The sequence below is a fragment of the Cataglyphis hispanica genome, chromosome 2, assembly GCF_021464435.1.
Source record: "Cataglyphis hispanica isolate Lineage 1 chromosome 2, ULB_Chis1_1.0, whole genome shotgun sequence".
Taxonomy (NCBI): Eukaryota; Metazoa; Arthropoda; class Insecta; order Hymenoptera; family Formicidae; genus Cataglyphis; species Cataglyphis hispanica.
In genome coordinates, this window is record NC_065955.1 from 11,964,676 (window position 1) to 11,990,316 (window position 25,641).

Below are 25,641 nucleotides of genomic sequence, written 5' to 3' on the forward strand. Positions count from 1 at the left end.
ACGCCAGCTGGAGCCGCGCATGCGCGCTGCGGCGCTGCCTGTGCCGCACGTCCAATATAAACATTCAACACGGGGTTGAAACTAGGGCCGTTAAACTAACATATTTGACATATATTTTCTCTTTTTAAATAAGTTTTAATTTTGCAAAATATAATGCGTGTGATTTTCATAAAATAAATATATATATAATTTTAAATAAATCGTAAATATAATTTCAAATAAAATGCTTTTGTACAAAAACGGCTATGTATCTTACATAACATTATGAAATACAATAAATACATGAAGCGTTTTAATTTACTATAATCCCTTTAAATAAACAAGTTTAAATTTGCAAATTGACAATGAGTAAAAAATCTAATCAATATATGTGACATAATAATACACGTGCTTTGCTATTCTTTAAGAGCAATTTTGAAAGAATTGATATATTTATTGAGATATTTATATATTCTTATATTTGCAGTTTAATATTTTGAATAAAAGGAACGTTTTTATAGAAAATATAAATATTTCTTGTTTAAAAGCACAATTATATCTTTTTCTCGTAATTCTCTACCCTCGCAATACCAAAATTATTTTGCCGCTTTTACATCGTCATTTCTGCATACAAATTTAATTTCTGATAATTTCGGAGCTTCAAATTTTCACACGCAGCACAATTTGAGAACCGTTGCTGTATTATATGTCAACATATTGAGCAAATCTATATGTGAGAAATATGCAATATTTGGATAAAAATTGACAAAAGACAGTTTAAAAAGAGATATTTTAATATTCGATAATACTTGCAATATATATTTTTCTGTAATAATATACAATTTAAATCAATATTTATACATACGTGCATGTCCTTTATCTCTATATGTGTGAAGTTAATTCAAATTACGAGAAATGCGGCGTCGCAGAATGTTCTATAACTGCCATCTATGAACATATCTGTGAAACATTGCGTGTTATTATTATCGATTAAATATTAAATATTCAAAATGGTATGATAAGTATCTACCGCGGGAAATAATTTTGCATCTTATATACTCAAAAATGTATTTTGCTTTTAAAAATACTCTTTCAAATTAACGTAGAATAATACTTGTAAAAATATTCGCGAAGCAATGATATAAAATTGAATAGAAATAATAATTTCATTATCTTTTAGCGTACATTTAACAAAATTATCGCGTAAAATTCGTTTATTTATTCGAAGATAAATTTTATTTATTTAATAATAAAAAATACATTTTTTAAATTAATTAAAGATAATAACGTCGCTGGGAAAGGAAGATATCCTAAAATGCTAAAGAGGTATTGACGTATACAAAGATTGTGTACCAAAACTCAAATTAGTTTAAAATATCATAATCAAAATTGAATATTTTCAGTACAGATCGAATACATACAATTTATCTATTTCTAATTATAATTGATTGCCAAGTTAAAATTATATATAAATCAAAATAAATCATCATATCTTTTCGTTTTGATGCAGCTAGAAGTATTAAGACAGTTGTCTCGCAAATCGTAATTAACAAGAAAAATTTAAGAATTTAATTATATATTAATAAATGTAGTATCTACACGTTTGTACAACTTTAAAGCAATTGACCGACCCGACGTGAGATAATCGCTATCAAAAATTGTATACGTATTTCTATACGTGTCGCATATGCAAAATGTACAAAAATCTCTCTAGTAATTTGAATTTTAATAATTAGAAAAAATAACAAAAAAGTGATAAAAAAAACTAATACAAAATAGGAGAATACTCAAGGAATTCTATTTAAAAAGAAATGGAAAGTTGACCGTTTAATTTTAAAAATACAATAATAAAAAAACCTCACAGTATCATTTCATTTTTGTTATTCACAAAAAGTTAAACAAAGACAGATAATGCTTACGGGCGTTGACTTAGCAATAGCATATACAGAATGTCCAAAAGTTTTCAATCGGTAACCGTAGGTGGTTGAATATTTTAACATTGACTCGGAGTATAAAATTTTGGATTGTACTGTCACGAGACAACTACCTTAAACAGCAAATGGATGACTGTACATATGATGACAACAGTCTATTAATATATACAGGATGATTTAAAATAACCTGATGTCCTTGAAATGTCATATTCTCTGGGACGATTAAAAAATCGTCTCAGAATTCCTTCAAGAATAAATGACAATTCAAAGACGTCAGGTTGTTTTGAATCATCCTGTATATATATGCTAGTGTTAAAGAATTAATTAAGTATTCAATGATTTATTCAGAATTATCGATGACGCGCGATAGCGTTCACACATATGTCTGTGAAGAACGTAATTTCTTAGAAACGCGTAAACACTAGCCTTTTATATATTACGCAGACTATTTATACATTCGCGTTCTTGTATTGGATTATTGATTCACTTCCGTCCGTCGAGATGCCGAAGGATCGCGTAACGCGTATTTCGCATTTTATAGTACTTTTAATAAGCGCGCATGTATGTATAACACCGCATAGTTCTCGTTTAACGCTAAATTTGTGACCGTAGATATATACATACCCAATGTCTCGACGATAATATTAAAGGCAATCTCGAAATAAAGCACGATGAAGATTGAGAGCCACATTTAGACAGTGACCGCGAATTCTGAATACAATTTTCATCGCGCATACGGTGCTAAATGCAGATGTTTAATTTTTGAATTTTGTCCTCCGCCTTTCATGAGTAGATTTCTCGGAAACAATGTCTCTGAAAATCCAATTATCGGAAAAATAATTAGTACTGACGTATATTGCGTTTCTAAAGAGGAATATTGCTCTTCTCAAAAGCTATCTTAATTATGAATTTACTGAAATTTGTTGAAATTTTATCTTCTCTTCTCTTAAGCAGTAGTGCATCAACAAAATTTAACTAAGAAAAATATGATTTCAAGAGTAATTATTATTAAATAACAAAAACATTTTGTGCATTTAATAACAAGTCATAATTTTCAATAGCAACAATGAAGATTTAATTTTACATAAAGATTACAAAAAAATTAAAATAAGATAATATTCAAGTAGAATAGGAATCGAACATTCAACATGTAATTGGGCTGAAGAGATGCAGAAGGGAAGACATATCGTGCGTATTTTCATCTTTACTTTCTTTTTGTTGCGACATGTCCGAGGATGGGCGATAATTAAGAATGTATTGGAGATACAATCGTAAACAAAAGTACTCGAAATTATAAATTCTTAAATATTTATACCCTAGTATGTATAGTGAAAGTAGATGACTGACGTAAATAATAATATAATTATATATTTACTTGTAGAAAAATGTTTTTATTTTTTCAATATTATTTTAGTTCCATTTGCAAATTTTCATATTTATATGACAAAATTTTTGAGAATGAAAATACCCTGAATCTAACTCTATAAAATAAGAGCACAAAATGAGATTAATGACTACGTTGTGTTGGTGACATATCGCGATAAAAAATATTACAATTTATCATTAGAAAAGCAGAATGGTTACTAAACGTATATATAAAAAAAGACTTGCACAATAAAAATGTGAAAAATTAAGAAAAAAGATTGTGGCTATAACAGAAGAACAAAAAACTGAGCCTACTACACACAAAAAAAATGAATGAAAATTAGAATCGTAATAACTCATTAATGATTTAGTGAATTAATGTGAACTTTTTTTAGCACATTAAAAAGACGTAAAAAAACAACCTCACCAATTTTCATCAATCATATTATATATATGCTATTTTAAGATAGCTCCGATACATCCTTATAAGATCTCCTCCTTCATGTCCGCGATCGACGATTATCTGTCAGGAGAGATTCTCAGCGCATTCCCCCCCCCATTAAGTTAATTAATAGAAATTAGCCAAAACAGCAAAGTCGCGAACTATTGCGTCTCGTATCTTTAAAAAACGAAAAAAGAAATGTACTCGCGTTTTTTATTAATAACGAAAAACAACTGATACGATAAGAACATTTCTCTCCTTTTCTTGTTTCTCTTAATTCACAAATTGATGATGCGTATATGTAGAGAGAGAGAGACCCATATATATTTCACACGCGATCTGTTCAATCATTGAATTCAGTTATTGAATTGCTATCCGACAAAGTCAAACGAAAAAGGATCGGGGAGAAGTGATTTTTGGAGAAATAAACTTCGCATGCGTCATACGCGAAGATAAAGTAAATTTATTTTTTGTCCTTTTTCTTGTATGTGTGTGTGTGTGTATGTATGTATATATATATATATATTTTTTTTTCGTCTCTTTTAATTGGATACAGCGGATTATAATTGAGTATCCGATGGAGCTGCGCGCGCGATCGAGGAATCTGTCATAGCGTATTTTGACAAAAATTCGTCTGTATAATATGTAGCGCGCTGACTGCAATTAAATATTTGGTTTTTTTTTTTTTTCGTGCCGTCTATATATCGCAGACGAAGATGCGTTCTTCGAGAAAGAACACCGCGCACACCGTTCTCGCATAAGACGCATCAAAAAGAATGAATAGGAATTTATTCTGTGCGAAATTGGCATTCGTAGATGCTTCAAACGAATGAATCATAGAACGATCCTTTAATTGCATTCAATTCGTACCGTTTTCTTACTATAGCGCGTGAGTCAGAGTCACTTAATTCAAACTATCGGTACAACTGGTTTTACTAACGTCGGTTAGCGCCAAGTCCCGTTAATTAAATCTCTTATCTCTGTCTACGCCATAGGTAGAGAATTATAATCTAGAAAAAGGAACAGAGCGAATGTGTTGTCATTAACCGAGTGTATTGATTAACACATATTGTCAAATCAGCGAAAAAAAGCCGAAGTTCTATCACATCGCTACATGTGACAGGACGCATTGCAGATAAAATTTTATTCTATTCAGTATTAAATTTGAATCGATGGCAGACTTCGAGGAAAGCACATTCACATAATCGAAACCCAAGATTTACGTCGCTTAAATTTCGATATCGTGTACAGACTATTCTTCTCTTCTTGCAAAGACCAAGTTTTGTGTTCTACAATCGCGATTTAAGCAAGGAAGCAATGTCCTCGATACGATGTCGTTTATATTCGAAACGCGTGCAAGCAACCGCAATACGTTGGATCTGCTTTCACGTGTTGCCTGCGATTTTTCAATAAGAAAAAAAATTTCGATATTATATTTTCGTTTTCGAATTCTCCGCACCACATGCATGTCAAAGTGTATCCTGAGAGAAAGTGCGATACTATAAAATTTAACAGTAATACGCACGTAAAATCCTTAAAGGTGGAGGAAGACAAGATAAATGTTAAGATTTAGCTAACTAAAATTCGGAAAAACACATGATCTATATTCCTCTTGCAACGAGAGACAGAATAAAATTTTAATGCAATGTACAAATTATAAAATGCTATTAGATGAACAACTTTCTCTCTCTCTCTCTCGTTCCGAGATTTAAACGGAAGGTTTATTATTAATAAGTTTCTTTTTAATCTGAGATCGATGTGCGAAATTTTCAACGGAAGACACAGGTCAATTTCCTCACACGCATGTCCTCCTCCTTTTAATCTTTCAAATAGATTTCGATATCATCAATTGTCACAGTTCATTGCGTTTTCTTCCGTTATGAGAAAGCGTTATCAACGATGTAAGCTCTGCTTTAATTTACAATTACGCGTTCGTGATATACAATTTCAGTCTCTGGCTCGCTTCGTTTATTATATGTCCACGTTCCGCGTATTTAAGCACGCATTCTCCCTTCACATCCCCCTCCTCATTATTTTTCCTTCCTTTTTTCTTTCATTCGCAATCGAATTCCTCTCACATTTTTGAATTCGGCACTTATCTACAGTCGCGTAAGTCGCCACGTTGTGAATTATGTATAAATAAATAAATAACAAATCGGGGTGTCATGGGAATAAAGATGGGATTAAAAAACTCAAACGCTCTAATTACAACTCGATTTCGAAGATTCGTTCTTAGGCCTTGTACGGTTGTGCGCAAGAAGGAAGGTGCATACGACAAAAACTCTCAAGACAAAAATTTTCCAACAAATACATAATTAAACAGTATTAAATACACAAAGTAACATATAAAAAATTTATAAATATTATTATATAAAGAAAAAATAATAATTATACTAAATCTTTATAAGAATTTCATATATTATGTTTCTTAGTATAAAATCAAATATTATATAAGAAAATACATATACACGTATATATATATATATATATATATATATATATATATATATATATATAGATTTTCTAGAGTTATGGGCCATGCAAAGTATTATGTACATATCGATAGGGGACGAGATATATGGATATGTTACTTTATGAATATCTACTTGCGATTTCAGATTTCAAAGATATATGTATTATTATATATAGCACAATTTATTTAATTAAATGTATTTTCAATAAAATATATTGTATTCTAGGTTGATAAGAGAGCATTTGTGATAATGCATTTTCCTTCCACGTATGTAAGTATACTGTTCATGACGTTTGATAAAGATTTAAAATGACACACGATATTACAAATTTGAAATTCTGCAACGCTAACTAAAGATTACATTGTATCTTGAATTGATTCGAAGTGAAATTCGCGCTACTTCCTGCATCACGATAGACTTGGAAGAAGATTGTATATTCGTAGGAAAAAGCACGTACATTCTAATATACTATTTAATGTCAATTAAACGTAAATTGTAATATGAAAGCCCATGCAATTGTATATTCGATTGTACAATATATCAATTATAAGATTGCCACTCTCTTTCTCTCGTTGTTGTATTCGAATAATTAACTTAAATTTACTGGTGTGTGTGCGGAGCGCGCAAGATATTTGAGTTAGTTAGAAAGTTAAGAGAAGCGAAATCTACGGTAAAAGTTTCATAAAAGAATTTTTTGAAGCGCATACGATTAATCGCCTTCTCGTTAAATTTTAATATAATATGTATCTTATTACGCTTGAGTTACCAGCATCGATTATATCTCTATCTCTTAGGCCACGATATATCATCTCCGTACGAATGTTCGGAAATATTTTATAGAAGAGAATGTTGAGCGAAAAACTAGTTGTTGTACTAGCTTTTTCAACTCAACTATACTCTACTTGGACAATAGATATGTACTATAACATCTTACGAAATGAAAGAGAACAAGTAGATCAAAAATCTCTCGAAAAATTTTTTCCCCTCCCATTCATATATTTTGAGGCTTATAATGTTTATAATGCGTTTGCTTCTTATTAAATAGCAGGATTATTTAACTTTACAATTTTTTTTTCTGTTAACTACAAAACAATCTTTTCTGAAATATGTTTGCCAAATACATTTCTATCTTGTGAAATTCGAAGAAACAAATATATCAGATAACTGTATTACAAGTAAATAAGTAGATTTTTTTAAGAACATATAAAAAAAAATTTTTCATGTTTTTTTATAAAAACAATGCAAGGGATGTACACACATAAAATTATTCTTACTCTGTGCATATTTTTAATATTATTTTAAATTATTTAATCGTAAGCTGAATAATTAAGAGTATCCTCTCAACAATGATTCGTTAAATAAGATAAAAGCATTTTAATGTTGAAGAACCTCTGTCCATTTTGAATCAACATCCGTAATTTAGCAAGCTTATTTAAAGTAGTTTCATTAATGAGTATATGTGTATGTGTATGCATGTGTGTTACTTTTAGAAATATAACTTTTTTCTTAAATGGAAATCTATACGTTGTTGTAATATATGTACAAAGCAACCTGCACCGATGTCGATATATGTATAATAATCATAAATGACTATGTGTGAAATGTGTGAGCATATTCGAGACAAAATCAAGGAAGTAGTACAAAATCACTTCGGCCTTTGGAAAACTATCTCACAGATAAGCGACGCACGACTTAACTGCCGTTTTACTCTTATGACTTAATTTAGTTTTACATCCTTCATAAGGATCGCACAAAATCAACAGATCGCTACATTGACGTGCATGCACGTATAATAATATATATGTATATTTATGTATATATGTACACTGCTGTATATGTGTATACGAGTATGTATTTATAATACATGAATGATCGTACCTAATGAAATGAAAATTTATTTCTGTAAACGGTAAATGTCTAAAGATAAAAGCTACACATGCATTCTCTTTTTTCTTCCTTTTACATATATATATATATATATATATATATATATATATATATATATATATATATATATATGGCCTATTTTTCTTGACCTTTGTTTTATACCAAAGAGAATGTTATCACATTCCACATCGAGCAAACATTTGCAATACAATGAAAGTGAAGTGTGAAAGAATTAATTTGTTCATAGAGTTAAGCTTATATCGTTATGTTCAATATTTTAAATACTTCTTTTATGCAAAGTGCATCAGACTTATAATGTGTCAGCCGATACATTTATATATTTCCACCGGGAGGATAAAAGGAAAATGGTCCAAATTGAAAGTTCACCGGAGTTTTTGGTGAAGCACAGGTGTATAGAAAATCATCGGACTGCAGTTGCGTTCTGTTGAGATTTGGTTCGGAAGCCGATCTTGTTATCTTCGGTAAACCACGTAGAAGACTCTCTAGACTGACCAGGATCTGACGAAATACTGGTCGCTCATCCCGCGAAAACTTAATGCAGTCCTCTGTGAGTCTCTTGAGTGCTTTCGGCGTATCAGAACGCAATTTATCTAAGTCGGGACGCAAATAACCGCGTCCTACCATAAACAATATCTGATCTTTGTTGTTTATGTGCGAGTATGGTAATTGGCCAGCTAGTAACTCGAACAACACTACACCAAACGCATAAACGTCAGACTGGAAACTATACGGATTTTCTTCTTGCATTCTGATCACCTCTGGTGCCATCCATAGAATGGAGCCAGTCGGCTGGTGGAACTGTTGAGAACCAGACCATCGAGTTTTTGCCGTTGCCAGACCAAAATCACCGATTTTAACAGTGAGATCGTCGTGTAGAAATATATTGTTGCTCTTCAAGTCTCGGTGAATAATGTTCTTTGCGTGCAAATAGTCCATGCCTTGCGCAGTTTGTCTTCCAATCTCTATCAATGTTAGTAGTTCAAATTTGGACTCAAATACGTGCAAGTGTTTATACAGAGATGAGCCTTCGCACCATTGTGTCACAATCGCAAGCTGTGGTTTACTGACACAACCCATAAATAGCAAGATATTCACATGTCGAGTCTTACGTAAAACAGCCACCTCATTTTTGAATGCTTGTAACTGTGCAGATGTAGGAATTTTAACATTGAGTGTTTTCACTGCAACAGGTCCATGCCAATGAGCCTTATATACAGTTCCAAATGATCCTGATCCAATACGTGGTCCTACTAGAATCTCATCTGCTGGGATTTCCCAATCCTCGATAGACTCCCTTGGCGCTAAGAGATTCTTTGAAGATTCGTCGGCTGACTTTGCTCTTGGTCGTTTCGGCCTTAAAGTATTTGTGGGACTAGCTTGCGTAGACTGACTATGCTTCGTTGGACTACTGCCAGGTGACACAGGACTTTGAATAGTACCGACAGGTCTTCCTAAACTCTGAGATCTACTATACTCATCTAGATTGATAGGTTCACCACCTGGCTTAACCATATTAAAGCAGACATTAGGTGCTGAGCTAGATCGGTCTTGTTGGCCCAAGGAACGTGGATGCCTCTGATTTCTCGATGGAGCTAGAGAAGGGGACATACTACTACCCAATCTGTAATCAGAGGGAATGTGCACGATTCCAATGGTAGTCTCTGGATTATGCGCGAGTAACGCTTGATAGTAAGCATCCTGCATGCGTACTTGATGACATAGGGCAGGCACACCACCCGCACATCTCTGATGAAATCTGTAATTACATGTTCTGCAATAAAATCCTTGAAAAAGTAACTTTCTGCAACATTCGCAAAAGGCTAGCGAGAAAAATGTCTTACGCACAAAATTGTGCGAAATGGAAGTAGTTATGGGAAACTTATCCAAAATCTCCACCAGTATTTCGTCACATTCCAACAATGAAATGTCCACATCCCAACGTATCAAGTGCTTGGAGCTATCCATGCCCATAACGTAAACTGCACACATCTCAGTAGTAAGATTTCGAAGCTTCATCGCTTTGGCCAGTGCATCTCTCAAGGAAAGTCCCTCTCTCACTTGCACGCTGGTACGTTGCTGATTAGGTAGATACGCCCTCAGTGTATTAAAGGACTTTACCGGTGTTCTAGGGCCTCTGGCTGTATTGTTGTCACTTTCCGATATGGAAACATTACTACAGATTCTCCTGGCATTCAGCAACTCGTTAAGCTTCTGTTCCTCAGATTCGAGCTTGTGCAACTTACTAGTTAGTTCCTGATATTCATTCAGATAAATCGAAGGCGGATGTTTCAAGCCGGCAAAGCGATTGTTCAAAGTGTCGATATTCTGCCGCGTGACATTGATGATGCTCTTTATGTTGCGCAGCTCGTACCAGAGCCGATCCGTGTCCAGGTAATCGTCATCGGGATCGCTAAACTCGCCGGACTCCAGGCCGCTTCCACGCGAGGACGTCATCGCAAGTTGCGGCGGTGGCAGCGGTGGCGGCGATAGCGGCGAGTGACCCGCTGTGCCTTTCTTTCTGTGCCGTCGACGGCGCGCCAATGCCGAGAATGACGACGACGACGACGACGACAACGAAGAGGATGAGGGTGACGGCAACGGCGACGTTACCGCTGTCTCGGCCTGACCCTCGGCCCTATGACACGAGAACTCCGTGTACGGGTTCGCACGGATCGCCGCGTGATACCTGCATTCGCCGATCACGGCCATCTTCTTGCTACGTCGGGCAGCATCCTGGGCCGCCGCTGCCGCGCTTTGAAACACTCCGGTAGCTCGTATCGACGCGCTACCCGTAACTGAGATTGAGAAGCGGTACGCTCGCACGCGAGAGAGAGAGAGAAAGAGAGAGAGAGAGAGCGCGCTACGATGATCTCTCGCCAACGCCACTCGATCGCCCTCTCTTTCTTTCTCTCACTTTCTCTCCCTCTCACTCTTTCTCTCTCGCACCTTGCTCTTTGTCTCGCTTTTCACCACGCTGCCGTTGTCTCGCTGTGCGATAAAACACGCAGCGTCCTCCTCGTCCTCGTCCTCGTTGTCGTGATTGTGGTCGTCGTTGTCCTCGTCGTTGTCGCACGTCGTTGCCACTCTTCTCTGCCGCGTTTCTTGACGTTACTCGCGCGTATCGAATCGAATTGCCGCGATGATGCGCCGCGAGTACACGGCATGCCGCGATGTCCCTATTCCTGGCCCGCTCGCACTTGTCACCGACGTGTCACAACCTCTTCTCCGCGATCTTTCCTTTTCCTCATACACTCGCTGATCACCCCGTCCCTGACGTCGCGAACCCGATCCAACTCTACGATCTGTCGTGTACGACACAGCCTCGAGCCGTCTCGACGCAAAACTGGCACGAGCGAGGATTGCGAGGAGACGCGGGGGTATGCTATGAGCGGCGTGTTACCGGTGCTGCCAGCTGCGAGCGTCGTCTACCATGACATCCGAATACATTTGAATATAATGGATGGAACATTCGCGGTAAGAGGGTAAATTCGATTAACAAAAAAATTATATTAACATTAACAATATATTAATTTTTTATAATAGATATTCGTATTTCTTTATAATATTATCTCATTAAGGCAATACTCACAAATTCAATAATAATAAATAAATAAATATACTTACTTAATAATAAATAAACTTACAAATAATATATTCTATATATATTGTATTTTCTATTTCCATTTGGCTTTCTATGTGAATTTAGATCAGCGCTTCTCAATTCTATTCATTTTTCAAAGACGTTTCAAAAGATAAAATCTTTTATGCAAATCTTTTTTGCACATTCTAGAAGTTCAGCTTTGCAAAACAGCAAAAAACAATTTCTATTTCCAATTATTATTTAAAATATATATAAAATTGTTTAAATGGCTTTAGAGATTTTTCTAAAATATATACGCTCCTCAAACATTTCCATAAAGATTTGATTGAGAATCGCTGATGTCAATGAAAATGTTATATGTAACACCGAATATAATCGAACCGCTAAATTAGCCGATGTTCATGCACTTCCTCCTTATTGCAATTATCAATTTTAGCCCTCTCAAAATGCTCCGTCTATATATTATGACGTCAATGTCATCTACGACGTCATCCCCTTGCCTCCCCGATCGTGTCGCGCACGTGCCGATCGCTCCTCTTCCTCCTCCTCCTCCTCCTCCTCCTCCTCCTCCTCCTCCTCCTCCTCCTCCTCCTCCTCTTCCTCCTCCTCCTCCTCCTCCTCCTTCATCACCGTCGTTCGAAATTGTTCAAATTGAGATAGCGCGAGGTAATTGTCCCAGGAGTCCCCGACGTGAATTTGCATCGCACGTTCCGCGAATGTCAACTGGCGATTGCGATCGGCCGATATTAAGCTCTGTTTGCATGTAGTACGTGTCTCTAAAACACTTTTGATAGAATCCTATCGGAGCGTTAAAGATGCATATGTTCTGCAAGCAACGATGTGAGATTTACGCGGTAAGTGTTTTTCCCCGAAAAAATTCACCACTGATTCAAATTTTAATTGCAAACCGGCTTAAATTAAATTCCCGCCATTTTCAATCTCCCCAAGTACCGGCCGGGCACTTGATTTACGAGACGCGACGTCCATTGTCACCATCCAGGTCGACCTGTATCCAACGACCCGTGCATCGCGAACGCCGATAATTCAAGTTCAATTTTTCCATAAACACGACCACTACGCCACTACGTTGCGCGTTCACTGACGTCATTGCAGGTACGCTTTGACGTCAGCGGCATGTGGCATCGTCGTCAGGGTAACGGAAAGCTGATTCCCATTGGTCGGGCGCGCTTATTCGCGCTACGGAATCGGCGACTGGAACATGCTCGAATCATCGAGAAAGCGTATTTTCGAACCATCAGAAATCCTTGGAGACAGCGTTTCTCTCCACGCATGATGATCGAGCGCTTATCGATCGATTCAGTAATGTCAATAAGCCACGTTGATGAGGCGAGTTGCATTCCAATCATTTAAGTCGTATTTTTTTTTGAAGAAATGTCGAGGCTCGTAGCTGGAAAACTGGCACTTGTTACCGGTTTGTGGAGATTTTTGTTTTTTAAACAATTTAATCGAATTCATTAATTCTGAGAAAATAGCAAAAATTTTTTATCTCGAATCATTATTAGCAAAAATGCATTAGACTAAAATATATGTATAATAAATAACGCGAAATCTTATTTGCTTTTTCTCTATCATATGTTACAGGTGCTGGAAGCGGCATCGGAAAGGAGGTATGTCGGGTTTTGGCTCGCGAAGGCGCAAGTATTATCGCGGCCGATCAGAATATCGAAACTTCTCAGAAAACTGTTGCCATCTTGGAAGGTTTATATATATATATCTTTGTTAATATTTTTATATCAGGAGAGAGAAAACTTTTAAAACTGATACAGAGTTTATTTTCATGTGTTTTGTATTGAAATTATATTTATTTGTCTATTCTCTTAATAATTAATTTTATCATATGACTATTATATTTGTTTTGCTTCATAGTATATTTTCTATTGCAGGTGCTGATCATATTGCATTAAATATTCATGTTAATGACCGAAACAGTGTCGAAACAGCCTTTAAAGATATTGTAAAACAATTTTCAAAGCCACCCACCATCATTGTTAATTCAGCAGGCATCACGCGGGATAACTTTTTGGTGAAACTCAGTGACAATGATTTTGATGATGTCATTGATGTCAATTTAAAGGGTACTTTTTTAATTATGCAAACTGCAGTCAAAGCGATGATAGAGGCAAATACAACCAAAGATTCTTCAATTATCAATATAAGTTCTATTATTGCTATACGTGGAAACATTGGACAAAGTAACTATAGTGCATCAAAAGCTGGAGTGATAGCTATGACGAAGAGTGCTTCAATGGAATTTGGACAGTACGTATTAGATATACATTTTGATTAATTTATTTAGTTTTTGCTAACATGAAAATTAATATGTATATATATATATATATATATATATATATATATATATATATATTAATATGTATATATATATATGTTACAGATTTGGGATCCGAGTAAACACAGTATTGCCTGGTTTTATAGCCACTCCTATGACTACAACTGTACCTGACAAAGTTAAGGAATTATCTCTAAAAAGAATACCATTGCAAAGAATGGGAAAGCCACAAGAAGTAGCAGAGGTTATCTTGTTTTTAGCTTCTGATAAGAGTTCTTATATAAATGGAGCTTCTATTGAAGTTACTGGAGGAATGGCTTAAATTTTACACACAATTCATATATACACATAAGATGTGCCATATAGATAGACTATTGATCAAGTACTATACTTTACATATATATGTATATATTTTTATATATATAAAGCTTGTTTTTTATAATAATCTATTCGATTCGCGATAAAATTCAAGACAGAATTTTATTTATAATTTTATATTTCGCATATTTTAATGTATGTGTCTCGACATTTTGTATATATATCCATATTTTATTTCATTAAATATTTTCTATATTATACATGAAATTATCTCAATATTATAATGTATAAAATTTTATAATATATAAATATTATAATATATAAAAAATTGTATTTCGAATTTTATCGTGAATTCAAAAAGATCATCTACAGTAGTCTGTAAATATAAGTACTCATATTAATATATATTTTTTAGAAATGTTAAATTGGTATATATGTATACATTTTTGCTGTTATATTTTTGCAACATATTAAAGATATAAATTACAAATCTTGTAAATATCTTTACAAAAATTTTTTTCTTTTTTAAGCATGTAAAATATCCTATATAATTGCGATAAATTACTTCCTTTTTCCTTTGAGCTTTCTCGCGTGTTTGTGTGCCTTATAGTGTGTCTTTTTCTTCTCTTCAATAATCTCTTTATATTTACGCTTATTGTATTTTGTGAACTCCGCATCTGCCAGAAGTTCGTCGACAATTGTTTTCTTGCGCTCCTTCTTTGTAAGACGTGAGGAATAAAAGTCCATTGGAGAATCGACAACCTTGCCAATGTGGAAATGTTTTGGCAATACTTTCATGTCATTCTTCTTGTAAAAGCGTTTAGGATCCAAAGCGGATCTCATTCGTAATATTTCAAGATCATGCCTAATCTCAGGCGTTATTTTAGGTGCTCGCATATTAAACCATTCTGCACCTGTACCCATCTTTCGTTTTTCACGTCGTTTGCGTATTTCTAATTGATGTTTGCTCAACTCATATGGCGGTACAACATGCAATTTCTCAAAATCAGGGGTGATAACGCTTTTTTTCAAAATCTTGTCCAATGGATTTAACTCTTTTCTTATTTGCATTAGCTCTTCCATTGGTTCAAACTTTTCTTTTGAAGATTTCCAACCCATGTCGATTTCAAATTTCTCAAGATCAAAATCATTGCTCGAGGAAGAAAAATTCTTTTTCTTTGGCTTGTCCTCAATTTCGAGATAATCTGCATCATATATCCTTTTTAGATCAATATCTAATGGAAGAAAATATAAATATTTAATTTATTATGCAAATAATTGTTAGACCAATAACATCAATTACTAGATGTTTTTTTCTAGCTAAAGTTTTTATGTTTCTCCTTTTTCTTTACTTTTTTTCTAAATGAGATCCTGTATTTGTTTGATTACAAATATAAAAAGTGTAAAAAAATAATTATATACATATAATAAGGCTGACATTAAGATTGGTTGAGTCTATTTTATAACCTAAATTGTATGATTTAGGTTTTCCATTTATATTATAGATAAGATGGATAATCTAAAAAGACTCAGCAAGTTGTCATTTCAAATTTTTAATTAATCTCGGCAATCAATGGTAGAGATTTAATTAATTGATATGCTTCATATCGAATCCTAACCTAAATATATCTCGTGGAAATAAACAAAATGAATGCAGAAGTAATTACCGATAGTTTTAATTTCCTCAGCTTTGTTATCAGAATACACAAATTCCATGTTGAAAAAAACAAGAGCCAGTTATGAATAGGAAAGAATTACATCTAATAAAAATATACAATTCTTCTTTTTCTTCTTTCTCGAATGGCACCTGCCCTCGGTCCAGAATCAGTACGATCAGAAATTAGCGTATAAGCATGTCGGTGAGCTGCGCGCCTGATAGTATCGGCGGCGCACACTACCAGATAGACGCGCGGCTCACCGACATGCGCCCTAAAGATCGGCTATGATTGGCCAGATTTTGCTTGATAATAACTCCTTTATTAAACGTTATAGATGAAAATGGTAAAGGACTTTTATATTTAGTTTATTGTGCTCTATCCACTCATTAGCGTTGACACAATTTTTGCTAAACATCCTGTATGTATATATATATATATATATATATATATATATATATACATATAGGATGTATATATATATATATATATATATATATATATACATATTATGGTGACTTTTTAAAGTCGACTTTAATAAATCTACGAAATCTTGTTAATATTGTTGATGAAAATCAACATTTGTTGAATTTTTACCGCATTTGACACTGGACGCGTCAATTTTTGAGATTCAAGTTCCTGCACATATTCGCGCACTTTAAAAATTATGAGAAATATATATTATTGTATATCTTATTAAAACAACTCTTACGTATCGAATATGAAATAATTCTACAAACTCATGCATTAAGAAATTAATTTTATAACAGAAATTAAGAAAAGTTGAAATCTGACAGAGAAAAATTTTTATTTGGAAATATTTATAAATTTTGAAATAAAACGTTAAAATTTACACGGAACAATGAGATAAATTTAGGGACGGAAATGACAATAAGATTTGAAAATGGAACTGCATTATTGGCAGTTTAATCGCAAAATGTAGTTATTGAATGTAATTTATCACAAGCAACAAAATGAGAAAAAAAAATGTTCTCCTTAATAGAGGACGTAATTCGATATACATATAAATGATTCTCGATATATCAAAACTCATTTTATGCAACTATTAAACAAGGATCGATACATTATTTTAAGTAATTCTTATTTTATAATTCATATGAGATTATTTATCTATGTGATTTCTTTTATTCTATTTTGTGTAAACACATCATTTTATATATAAAGAAGTTTTGATGTATCGATGATTAATGTAATGTAAAATTAAGATCTGCAGTATTCTTGTAGTTAAATTCATTTTTTACATTCTGAAATTCTGGCTACAGCATATAGCTAATCATAAAAACGCAAATTATAGACAAATGTTACTTTGTATCTTCATTGCTTCTTTGCTTTATAGTAAACACAAATCTTTATGAGTTATATAACTTTGCATTAATTTATTATTATCATTATTACCTGTATATGATTGAACATTACGCATTTTGTAAGTAATTTACAAAAATGTAAAAAGCAAGTATTTCTTTTCCATTATTAAATAGAAATATGGATGCTTGTTCCTCTAATAGGGAGTGCCAATTAATTATAATTATCAATTCGCAGATTCTAATGCCTTGTTATCACACATCATGCATTGTAAATAATTTAAAAAGAAAAGCTTGTATTTAAACACATATCATCAAATGCAAATCTATATTATTTTACATATGTCTTTATGTGCGATATTTTAAAATATAAAATCAACAAATAAAAACTAATAAATAAATTTCGTTATTGCATCAGAATTTTTACATAATATACTAGTAAAAAATCCCCTCTCATTATTTATGTTCAAGTAAAAATATATAAAGTTTAAAGAAAATAATTAATAAAAAAATTATTAAGATTAATTTAATAATTATTACATAATTATAGGTAACTGGAAATGCAAATAAATTTAACCTAAACTCTGCAAGAAAGTTTTAGAATTAATCCAGTTTATTTATCATCCTTTATGATAATTCGAAAATATTATTGTATTCATTTATAAATTTATTTTCAATAATAGTTCAATAATAAGTTCTCAAATATTTTTGAGAATTATTATTGGTACATAATATGTAAGAATTTTCTAAATTGTAAAAATTATATAGAAAAGATTTTTGCCAATTATTTTTAGGTTGATTTCTCTCAATGTTTTTTCAAGATTTTCAAAATTTTCATGGATTTTCTTTGATAATTTTAGAACTACGCGCCAAAATATTCTTTCTACTTTCCAAGCCGTTAGAAATTTTTAAAAGAGATGAAGCTCTTGATGGTTCTCGAGAAATAGAAAACTTCTCATCACTATTGTCGATATTTTTGGAATTAAGAGATTTATTTAGAAAGTTTACGGCTGAACATGACTTCCATCGATCTTCAGGAGATACTGAAATATTTCGTCTCCAATCTAAGGACTGTTGGAGGTCTGCGCGAGCTTTCAGATACTTTTCGGATAATAAGGGTTTATTGTCTTTATCTGGTATCGATTTTTTATCATTTACAAGAGACTCGTTGGATGTTTCATTAAAGGATTCAGATCGTTCCGAAAGCTTCTCGAGAATTTCACCACCTCGTATTATTTTGTTAGAAAAGTTATTTGTGACGCTGTTTCGGAAAGGTTTTAGTTGTTTCAATTTATCGATATTCTGAATTTCGTTTCTAATTTTCAAAGCATCCTTTTTTGTTGCATCCGATTGCTCTATGCAACTAAAATCATAATCAAATATACTCCGTGGACTTCGTATGTTTTTCAAACTTGCTTCGATTAGCTCAGCCAAATCGAAATTGTTATCTTCGACTATAAAAGGATTGTCCGGCAATGCTTCATTGGTGTTAAATATTTCAGATTTAGTCGCGGTTATCTTCTTCTTAGACTTGGTCTTTGTCTTTGATCGAGTTTTGTTATGAGGATTTTGCATTAAATCTGAAGATTTGGCATTTGCCACAGTGTTCTTAGAAAAAGACATTTTAGAAGTAGTGGATTTTAATTTGCTTTCTTGTGATAATGATATTGATTTTCTATTACTTGTATTATCGATTTTATTAAAATACTTTTCCGATTTATTTTGTTGTTTATTAGATAATTTGTCACACATGGGAAGATTTTTAGCTTCTGGTTTTGTAGTTGTTTTCAATGCGATAAAATTTTCCTTTTTAATATGTTTCTCATTTACGTTAAATGTAGAACTAATATTTCCTACATTCTTTTTTTGTGGAATTAATTTTTCGTTCTTTACATTCGTCCGAAATCGAGTATCAGATATTGTTTTGGGAAGTGGAATTGTTGCAAGATTTAAACTGGAAGACTCTGTGCGTTTCTGCGGTATGATATTTGTGATTGAAGTTGTTTTCGAGATAGATTTAGATGCATCGTTGGTGTTTGTATGTATATGTGTGAGTTGTGATAATTTATTTGTTTTTACTACATCATTTGTAAATTTGATCGGAATTCGAAGATTCTGAAAAAAAATATATATATATATTTATTGTATATCTTTATCAAATCGAACTGTTATATCATTAATGGCTCTCTTTCATCATTTTGTACTTTTTGATCTTTCATTGACATCTGCATTTGTTTATCTTTGTACAACTGCTTCCAACCGTAGATCCTAGCCCTCTCCCTTTCCTCCAGGCTAACTCTGGCTTTTTTGTCTCTTTTATAAAGTATCTGCCAGATTGAATCGGTGTTGAATACCTAAAAAAATACAATTTATTAGATAAATGCATATATACATACACATATATAATATAATTATTATACAAAATTATAATACATAAATACAATACAAAATTTTTTGTTTTTTCCTCTTTCTCTTAAATCTTATTTTTTATATTAATAAATCTAAAAAAAATTATCGTTATAAAAACAATATAATAATTAAATGCACTACAATAATTAATAATAATGCATAATTCAGTTAATAGTTCAGTATATTAATGGCATTGGAATCTTTGTATTTGTTAAAATAGTAGAAAACTTCTACTATCTTAAAAGAAAGTAAAAGCAGAGCGAAAATAAAATGTCACTCTTATTTTTGTTAATATTTTTTTTACCTCGCAGGCGACGTGTGATAACGAGGATAATTTGATAATATCTGTGAATTTTAAATATCTTGAAATTCTTCCGATTAAATTTTTGGGTAAAGTTAAAAGAGTATTTCTATTTCCTTCGGCAATATTTTTCACGTGTTTTAATAAGTATTTACCTACAGTATTAAAAGGTAGCTTAGTAAAATTATCACAACAAAAAGATCACTTTAAACAAAAGCTCTAACTTTCTCAGCACAATCTTATCCTTGTGAAATAATTATCGCCAAAAAAAATTTCTAATCTGCTAGTGAATACGATAAGCATTTTTTAAGTCAAATGCCTCACCAAATCCGTAACGTATTTCGTCCTGCAAGGATTTCTCTTGATTGAATTCGATAAACTTAGCACGACGTACGATCGGTGCTTTGTGAGGTCCGTGAGAGATTTTCCACAAATACAGAATCACCTAAAAACACGAAAAGTTAAAGATATAAAAGAAAAACAGATGGTATTAACTTCGTCAGTACTTCGTCTTGAAGAATTTTTAAACCGTAATAGTCTCTGCTAGGAGGAGGTGCAACTGAATACTTCACCAAGTATTCAATCTTGTTGCTCATGCTCGACGTAGCCACGTTGAAATAGTTCGATCTGAATACCGCGGATGATTGATGCTTCGATGCAGAATTGACATGCATATCGAATCGAAATATACAAGATGACGCATTATCAGTTTTTATATTTTTATATTTTTAATTTATATATATTTATTATATATATATATATATATATATATATATATATATATATATATATATTATATATATTAATTTATATTTAATATTTATATTTAATAAACATATTATACAAAAATATTGGAAATAAAATTTAATTGAATTTTGAGAATACGTAGCAAGAATATGGAACCATTGGCTAATATATTTTATTTTAATTAATTTTATCTAAAAAAAAATTTCATTCAAATCACACATACATCAAAAGTTAAAATTATAATATATAAAATTCAAATATATTGACAATATATAATAATATTTTTTTTTGGCTTAATATAAAATCGTGATATAAACAAATTTGGAATGATGAATGAAAAATAAAACTAAGCATTATAGTGGGGACTTCTTTCTTCTTGCAAAAAAGAACTCGCGGTTAAATTTTTAGTTTTGTATATTTTATTACAATATTTTTCATATGAAGAGATGAAGATAAATATATAGAAATGTCGAAGTAAAAATGGAAATTCGTGTGGCATTACGTATAATAGTTTTAACGTAGCAATAACAATATACAAGATAGGCTATATAGTAATATCACAATGCATGATTCACAATTTCATAAAAGTCTAGAGAATAGAATACAAATCTAAATAGAGGATGTGCTTCTCTCGACTGCCGCAGAGACGAACGGAGTGTTACATATATATTACGCGTTATATTGATCAATTATAAAACTTTCTATAATATTTTTTTATACTTTATACTTTCGCAAGTATCCACTCGAGATACATCGATTCGTAACGATTGTCGCCATTATTATCATGAAAAAAAAAAAATGTTTTATAATTGCGTCAATGCTTGCTCTATGTTAATGGAAGAATTTTCAATCATAATTTGTGTTTAATATTAAATGTAACATATTTGAGATTTAAGATATTGGTTTAAATATTATACAATACATGGAAAGTCACATTTAATGTTAAATCAGTGACGTACAAATATACGTCAAAATTTTTAATATTATTAATATTTTTAGTTGTTTTTGTTAAATATTGTTATAATTGAATTGGTAAATATATAGTAGAAAAATTTATAAATAAACTTTGTATCTTTTAAAGAGATTTAAAAATATTTTATTTATTGTACATTTAAAAGGAATATAGATTTTTAATATTTGTTTTCTATTTAAAATAACGCAATAATTCACGCGTAATATTTAAAAACAATATTAAATAAAATTTTAAGGAGATAATGTATAGATGTACAGATGATTTTTATTTGTTTAAAAAGAAGCTAACGATGAAGTAGGATACTCGTCATTGTAAAAAAATTTAATAGTTACATATTACGTAAACTGTTATCAAATATGTGTGCTTAATATATTTGTAAAAATATTTTAAAGCACCACAAATACAAAAAATTTAAATTACTTATTGAAATTTAATATACCTGGAAGAACAAGAAATGAAAGAACTGCCAAAAATCTAAGAAAGACAATTTTCATTGAAATATTTTCTTTTTTAACTAGCCTTTTTAAAAGTAGTAATAATTAGTTGCGACAATAGTAACGACAATCATGCTACTTATGTTTTTCACAAAATGCGCGATTGATATGACGTTTCTAGCTCCTCAGGCGATCGCTGTGTCTCAACGGTACGAAAAGCCGCGTGAAAATAAATTATTATGTGCTAGCATAATCAAAAAATCTTACGAACGACGGAATAAATCTAGACGGTATAAAAAGATTTCGGGATCTTGGGCCCCGTGGAACACGCGAACCATCCGTCATTGTGTAAAATCTGCACGGCGCGATCGTCAGCGTAATCCGAAAAATTTCCGCGATTTACGATCGTGCAATGACATCAGAGAGCCGAAAAGGATCCCACGCATTCTCAACTGATTGTGAGAATATATTTGCGCTTTCCCGAATAAACTTTTATTCGGGATATCAAACCTCTCTTCACAATCGCGCTTTCGCGCATGATTGTACCGGCAGACTCGTGGAACGTTCGCAGAGCGATTGCACCAATGAATTTAACTTTGACACATGCATTATTTCGTAAAAATTGCTTAATAACATTGTAGAATCCTAATCTTTATTCTTGTATTTTAGCGATATCTTTTTCGATGATGTTCAATTTTTTTATAGATATTTGCATACAATTCTTTCTTTATTTTTTTTTTTTTTATCTTAGGTATCATTAAAAAAAACCGAATGTGAAGTTAAGTATTATTTTAATAAAATGAGAAAAAGAAATATGAGAAAAGAAAAATGTTTTCATAATTATAAAATAAAATTATATGCATGTATACCAATATTATGTATACGCATGTATACTAAGGCATGTATATATTTGTCTATATGCAGAATAGACAAATAGAGACAACTTATGTCAACATTCGGATACTGGAAAAGTTTCAATTCCAATTAATATAAATAAAGTAAAAATGTACATTTACTTATTATACATGCAAACACTTTGCCGACAGCATTATTTTTCATTTAGTGCATTCCCTCACCGACGAATTTTCGTGCACGAGATTTCGATGCATCTACGTGAAATGGAAGTGAGTAGCTCTCTTAACATGCGTATAATGTATCGAATATTATCAAAATAAAAAAAATAAATAGATAAAGAAAATTTAACTTGATGAGATTTAATTATTACAATGAAATAATATCAAAACATCTTATACATAATAAATATAGAATAAAATATTGTAATATATATAGTGTATATTGTAGGAATTAAAAAATCAAAATTTGTTTGAAGAAAACTGACCTTATAATAAATTTTGATTAAAGCAATTGATTGCCTTTAAATGACTAATAGTATAATAATCATTAAATTCATATTTGTATATAATATTAAACCCTTGTTAAACTATTATATTGAACTTTAATATTCGATTCACTATGCGTTATATTACACATACAAATTTTACTTGTGCATTATAATGCATTTAAATATTTAAAACGGGGTGGCTTACTTCCGATTTTGTCACGTATATGCATTCGAATGTGTATACATAAATATGTGTGTATACATAAATATGTGTATATATATATATATATATATATATATATATATATAAGTATATAATATGTAGTCGTATATAATATTATCTGGAAGAACAGATTTGCGTATTGCAACAACGCGAAGATAATCGGTACGCCTTATTGAGGAAACGCGACGTCTTGTTCTTACAGATATGTTTTTTGCCATTATTTTGATCAAAATTTTTACCAGATTATGAGATAACGCAGTCCTTTCATATCACAATTAATTCTGGAACGTCAGTAGGAAATTATTACGTAACAGTTTATTGCATAAAATGTTTACCAAAAAAATAATGTACTGCATAAAAATAAATGTTGCTTATATTCCAGTTAACGTTCCAGATTATAATAATAATTATTATTATCATTGTGTACATCACTATTTGTGAAGTACTTTTTCTTCGTCGTCCTCTCGATAAGGCGCCCTATAGAAGATTTTCCGAGCACGAAGTGCAAGATGCTCGGATTAGAACTTAACTTATGAGGAAACATTTGGAGAGTCCCCGATTTTAATGACTTTTAAATATGTTATGAAATAGCCTATAAAATAAAAAGATATTTTTATTGTTTTTCGTATCTTCAAAAATTAAAATAATTTCTCAGAGCAGATTCGATAAAATCTGTTCTTGAACGAATATGGAAATTGTAAGATATATTAAAATATGTTTCAAGCAAAACTTTGGAATATTGTATAGACACACACACACACACACACACACACACACACACACACACACATATATATATATATATATATATATATATATATATACACATATATATATACTTCCAAACGTTTTCTCGTTAAATCTAAGAAGAGAGACAAGGAGCCGCTCCAAACTCCCCGCCAAACGGAATCGAGGGACAGGTGCATTTGCTGATCGATTGACCCAATTTTCTAACGGGAAATTCCAAGTGTTTATGCGTTCTACAGATATTTTGTACGTCGAGTAGAATCAAAGGGTCAATCAAAGACTCGCGTCGCGGGGACGATAGCGGATGAGAGATCGATGTAAAAAAGATTTAACCGATTAAATTAACAGTTTAGAGCGTAAATGTGTGACAGAAATGTCTTCCTGTGACATGGACTTAGAGAAATATCATGTCTTGCACAAGAATGCGCAATAAGATCAGAAATATGAGCTTAGTAAATGCAATTTTCAAGATTCACAGTCTGTGGAAAAGTTGGAGATAACGCATCTTAATAATTTTTTCTACCAAATTATATCAAAGCTTGTCCGGCGAATAATTGACGAATTATTTAATGGAATCTTACAGAATGTTTTTAAAACAATTTGTCCGATTAAACTTTTGCTATTGGAAGTTTTTTCGCAGAACGCGGGATACGAAGTTCGCCGTTCTATCTCCAGACCACAGAATGACATTGGTTGCTTCCAAGATATCGAGTTGCTTCGTTGCTCTCTACGACTGCTGAACGACCGATATTGCTGTCTCCGTGATCGTCCTTCCATCCCTACAAATACTCGATGATGTTGTCGTCTGCTCGGATTGTGCGGCCGCGACAGTTGGTTGCCTTTGCTCCATATGATCGAGAGTTTTCTCGATGGCTCGCAATCGTTTTTCCAGGCTAGTGGTACCCAGAATGCCTACTTGTAGCTGCGGTCCCAACGGCAGAATTGCAAACAGCCACCATGTCCACGACGGACCGTCCGGTAGACGTGACCAGTCCTCCTCTGTATCCGGCATGCATCCGAACACTCGTTGAATCTCGGATTTCTGAGAGGTAGGCACTGTTTCCCACCATCTTTGGCCCTTCGCTCGTACCTGTATAATATTATGATGATAGATAATTAAACGTGGCAAATCATCGAAAATATAACAGTGTTCTCTTGT

The 25,641-nt window shown here is 32.4% G+C and overlaps 5 protein-coding genes across 5 annotated transcripts in view; 1 reads left to right on the forward strand and 4 right to left on the reverse strand.

The window, feature by feature from the left end:
• Positions 1-7,553: 7,553 nt before the first annotated feature.
• LOC126858904 (raf homolog serine/threonine-protein kinase Raf) lies at positions 7,554-11,532 on the reverse strand. Its single transcript, XM_050609590.1, has one exon. It carries the CDS (start codon positions 10,809-10,811, stop codon positions 8,415-8,417), a length of 2,397 nt encoding a protein of 798 aa, XP_050465547.1. The 5' UTR covers positions 10,812-11,532; the 3' UTR covers positions 7,554-8,414.
• Positions 11,533-12,820: 1,288 nt separating this feature from the next.
• LOC126858930 (estradiol 17-beta-dehydrogenase 8) lies at positions 12,821-14,754 on the forward strand. The gene is made up of 4 exons (XM_050609666.1): positions 12,821-13,135; positions 13,306-13,422; positions 13,608-13,983; positions 14,117-14,754. Exons 1-4 carry the CDS (start codon positions 13,096-13,098, stop codon positions 14,331-14,333), a joined length of 750 nt encoding a protein of 249 aa, XP_050465623.1. The 5' UTR covers positions 12,821-13,095; the 3' UTR covers positions 14,334-14,754.
• A 6-nt stretch (positions 14,755-14,760) lies between these two features.
• Positions 14,761-16,200, reverse strand: LOC126858931 (deoxynucleotidyltransferase terminal-interacting protein 2). Its single transcript, XM_050609667.1, has 2 exons — positions 15,997-16,200; positions 14,761-15,564 (listed from the first exon to the last, which is right to left on the reverse strand). The coding sequence occupies exons 1-2, from the start codon at positions 16,043-16,045 to the stop codon at positions 14,891-14,893; spliced, it is 723 nt and encodes a 240-aa protein (XP_050465624.1). The 5' UTR covers positions 16,046-16,200; the 3' UTR covers positions 14,761-14,890.
• A 1,940-nt stretch (positions 16,201-18,140) lies between these two features.
• LOC126857076 (uncharacterized) lies at positions 18,141-20,612 on the reverse strand. The gene is made up of 5 exons (XM_050606184.1): positions 20,523-20,612; positions 20,341-20,461; positions 20,020-20,171; positions 19,511-19,660; positions 18,141-19,421 (listed from the first exon to the last, which is right to left on the reverse strand). The coding sequence occupies exons 1-5, from the start codon at positions 20,610-20,612 to the stop codon at positions 18,141-18,143; spliced, it is 1,794 nt and encodes a 597-aa protein (XP_050462141.1).
• A 547-nt stretch (positions 20,613-21,159) lies between these two features.
• Positions 21,160-25,641, reverse strand: part of LOC126858905 (LON peptidase N-terminal domain and RING finger protein 3) — a 44,189-nt gene continuing 39,707 nt past the window's right edge. Inside the window, exon 9 of the mRNA XM_050609591.1 lies at positions 21,160-25,572. Within this exon, the coding sequence (XP_050465548.1) occupies positions 25,210-25,572 (363 nt within the window). The 3' untranslated portion in view covers positions 21,160-25,209. The remainder of the gene's footprint in view (positions 25,573-25,641) is intronic.

What these genes read in the sequence shown, in the direction of transcription:
- LOC126858931 (XM_050609667.1), bottom strand. Translation starts at nt 16,045, where the DNA reads ATGGAATTTGTGTATTCTGATAACAAAGCTGAGGAAATTAAAACTATC. An exon ending in TGAGGAAATTAAAACTATCG is followed by an intron (nt 15,565 to 15,996) that starts GTAATTACTTCT and finishes TTCTTCCATTAG; the next exon opens with ATATTGATCTAAAAAGGATA.
- LOC126858904 (XM_050609590.1), bottom strand. Translation starts at nt 10,811, where the DNA reads ATGGCCGTGATCGGCGAATGCAGGTATCACGCGGCGATCCGTGCGAAC.
- LOC126858930 (XM_050609666.1), top strand. Translation starts at nt 13,096, where the DNA reads ATGTCGAGGCTCGTAGCTGGAAAACTGGCACTTGTTACCG. An exon ending in AACTGTTGCCATCTTGGAAG is followed by an intron (nt 13,423 to 13,607) that starts GTTTATATATAT and finishes TTTCTATTGCAG; the next exon opens with GTGCTGATCATATTGCATTA. An exon ending in GCTTCAATGGAATTTGGACA is followed by an intron (nt 13,984 to 14,116) that starts GTACGTATTAGA and finishes TATATGTTACAG; the next exon opens with ATTTGGGATCCGAGTAAACA.
- LOC126857076 (XM_050606184.1), bottom strand. Translation starts at nt 20,612, where the DNA reads ATGAGCAACAAGATTGAATACTTGGTGAAGTATTCAGTTGCACCTCCT. An exon ending in TAAAAATTCTTCAAGACGAA is followed by an intron (nt 20,462 to 20,522) that starts GTACTGACGAAG and finishes TCGTGTTTTTAG; the next exon opens with GTGATTCTGTATTTGTGGAA. An exon ending in TGTCAATGAAAGATCAAAAA is followed by an intron (nt 19,422 to 19,510) that starts GTACAAAATGAT and finishes ATTTTTTTTCAG; the next exon opens with AATCTTCGAATTCCGATCAA.